We start from the raw sequence: 2965 nt of genomic DNA on the forward strand, positions 1-2965 counted from the left end.
TAACTATAACTAAAAATTGTTGTATTTTAGTTATTAATGTTGGTTGTAGTACTAGTCATACATTAGTTTATTTCTTGTAATCTTTACAGTGTTGTTTAATTTACTGCTATATTTTTTTCATGGTTTTCTTTTTTTATCACTTGAGTTTTATATATTTGAATTGAGAATCTTTCGAAAATAACCTCTCTACTTCAATGTGGTAATAATACTTGCGTATACTAACTTTTCCATAATTCTAACGTCGCCATACCTCACTTGGTGAAATTTCACTAAATATATTGTTGTCGTAGAATTTAATAACTACACAGTAATAGTAATCAACTGTGAGGAGATATGCTCGTTGACTTTGATCTTTTCTAGATATGCTCCTTGACTTTGATCTTTTCTAGATATGCTCGTTGACTTAGATGTTTTATAGATAAGATCAAGGTTAGTTTCTAGAAGGTCAAAGAGATTGTTGTAGCCTTGTATTGTAGTTGACATCCAATTCGTCCAAGCTCCGTGTACCCTCGATTTCATGCAGATTATACTCAGATAAACAAATAGGAGATGAATTTAAATTTTGTCCATTAGTGTAATATTGTATTAGATCTTTTATTCCATTAGTAGATAACTCCGTATATCAAGTCAGATATACTTACCTGAAAATAGACAGAAAACTTAATATAACCAATTAAATTGCATTAATAACATAAATATTCTCTATAAGACTTAATTTCAGTACACTTTAGAGAATAAGTAGCTTTCATAATTAAGCAAAGCACAAAAGTAGAGTTTTGCGCTTTGCTTAATTATGAAAGCTAAAATATACACTAATGTTCAAAAGCATTGTACCAGACAAAAAAATAAGAATAAGGATTTCAGTATTTCACATCCATCCCTAGCTGCTACTATTAACTAATTGGGGATTTGGGAGTAAGAAAAAACAAAATAGAACACCCCCAAAATGGAAAAGCAAAAAAAAAAATCCTTCTAAATTAATAAATCGTCAGTTTCATCAAACAGCCAACTCTCCAGCATTACCGACAATGGAATTTCATCATCCATTTCTCTTTTGCTTTCACCATGAAATTTACCAGCAGCTTCAGGGGTCGCAGCCTGTGAAAATTGATCTGAATTCGAGGGTTCAAATGAAGACGAATATTCGGTCATGACATTATTATTAGTAGTATTACAAGAAAATTGAGTACTTGACGAAGCCTTTGATTGTTCGGAATTGTTTGTAGAATCACTTCTGGTCCATTGTTTGAGTAATTTGGCTATGTTTTCAGCACTTGATGCGTAAGTAGTAGTAGACATTTTCACTTCTTGTTTTATGTATGGATAACATCCAATATTTGTGGGCTTCACATCAGTAATTGTATAGTCGTGAATCGGGCTTGATTTATCTAGTGACAGGGCATTTTGTAAAGCTTGTTTGGCTGTGTTTATATCAGCTTGAAGTGTCCTTTCCCATTGGCCTCTGGAGGTTGAATTTAAAGATGATAAACAATTTCCATCATTTGAGTATAGATCACTTGCTTCAAGCCTCTTTAGCTTCTTCTTTAAATGAGTGTTCCAATAATTTTTAATGTCGTTATCTGTTCTCTCCGGGAGATATGAAGCTATGGCAGCCCATCTGTTACAAAGAAACAGAAAATCAGTAACAGGGGACTAGTGGACAGTGGTAATGTATTATTTATGATAATACATCAAGTGACAATTCAGATCCATATTAAGTATTAATTTAAGCTCCCATAAAAAGTATTATTCCCTCCGATTTCTATATTAGAAGGTTATTTAGCCTTTATTGACACTCTGATCTTGTACACATAAAAATGTCAATGACATGTTTAAAATTACGATGCATAAAGTTACTTTTAGTATATGACGAAAATTGGTATTTCTCTTTTAAACTAAACTCAGTGTTCTGTTAAATACTGTAATATGAAATGAAACGAGGAGGATTAAGATAGGCAATGAAGGGAATTAAGGAGAGAATACATACTTGTTGCCTAAAAGAGCCTGAAGCTGGATAATCATCTTCTCTTCTTGATCAGTGAAGCTACCTCTCTTGATTCCTGGTCTGAGATAATTAGTCCACCGTAGCCTGCAGCTCTTGCTACATCTACGCAACCCTGCACATGAAAACAAACACTTATTAGTAACTCATTACACTTTGAAACATCCGACATAACTTATAAGTTCTTTTAATAAAATTCAGGAGTTGATTTCTCATTTAGTCACTCTATGAATAGTTAATATCTTAGAAAATCGAAATAATAACTATTTGTTGAGTGACCATACGAGAAATCTAACCGTAAAACTCAGATTGTGGATATAAATCAAGAAACAAAAGAATGGAACCTGTATGACTGGGAACAGTCCTCCAATTCCCTGGACCATGTTCTTGAACAAAAGAGACCAACATAATATCTTCTTCAGGAGTCCATGGTCCTTTCTTCACACCTGTTTTATCACAACAAGGTGGTCTACCCATCTCTGTTTCTTGGAGCAACTTTCTTCGTAAAGTACGTAGTGTGTTTTATAGTCTAGTAATTTTTCTCTTTTCTCTTCTTGGAAAAAGCAGAGACAAAGGTCTAAGGGGCTAAGGTTGTTTGATCTGGCATATATAGAAAGAAATGATGAAGACATGCTAATTCAGAGAGAGAGAGAGAGAGAGAATACGCTGACTCCAAATTAATTACTCCTTCTGCTTTTCGAGAGTTAAATTTTTTATTTTTATCATGAATTAACATATTTGAAACAATTTAAAATGTACCATAAGTCATAAAAATTGATAATTTAAAAAGACATAAGAAAAGATTGTGATAAAAAAAAAGCTCATTCGACTATTGAAATTCGAAAGATGCCACGTAAATTGGATCGGGAAGGAGTAGTGCATAGGATGGACTGAGGGTTAGTGAAAGAGTCAAAAGGTGACAGCAAGAGCATTTACTCCTCCCATGGGAGCCTCAGCCTAAAG

At 33.3% G+C, this 2965-nt stretch overlaps 1 protein-coding gene across 1 annotated transcript; it reads right to left on the reverse strand.

The window, feature by feature from the left end:
- Positions 1 to 713: 713 nt before the first annotated feature.
- Positions 714 to 2658, reverse strand: LOC129873598 (myb-related protein 306-like). The gene is made up of 3 exons (XM_055948724.1): positions 2347 to 2658; positions 1988 to 2117; positions 714 to 1618 (listed from the first exon to the last, which is right to left on the reverse strand). The coding sequence occupies exons 1-3, from the start codon at positions 2477 to 2479 to the stop codon at positions 973 to 975; spliced, it is 909 nt and encodes a 302-aa protein (XP_055804699.1). The 5' UTR covers positions 2480 to 2658; the 3' UTR covers positions 714 to 972.
- Positions 2659 to 2965: the final 307 nt, after the last annotated feature.

This window comes from Solanum dulcamara, chromosome 11 (assembly GCF_947179165.1).
Source record: "Solanum dulcamara chromosome 11, daSolDulc1.2, whole genome shotgun sequence".
NCBI classification, from domain to species: Eukaryota; Viridiplantae; Streptophyta; class Magnoliopsida; order Solanales; family Solanaceae; genus Solanum; species Solanum dulcamara.

Excerpts from the sequence above, each read along its gene's own strand:
- LOC129873598 (XM_055948724.1), bottom strand. The coding sequence starts at position 2,479 with ATGGGTAGACCACCTTGTTGTGATAAAACAGGTGTGAAGAAAGGACCA. Across the intron at positions 2,118-2,346 it reads GACTGTTCCCAGTCATACAG|GGTTGCGTAGATGTAGCAAG; the intron begins GTTCCATTCTTT and ends TTTCATGTGCAG. Across the intron at positions 1,619-1,987 it reads CAGGCTCTTTTAGGCAACAA|ATGGGCTGCCATAGCTTCAT; the intron begins GTATGTATTCTC and ends TCTTTGTAACAG.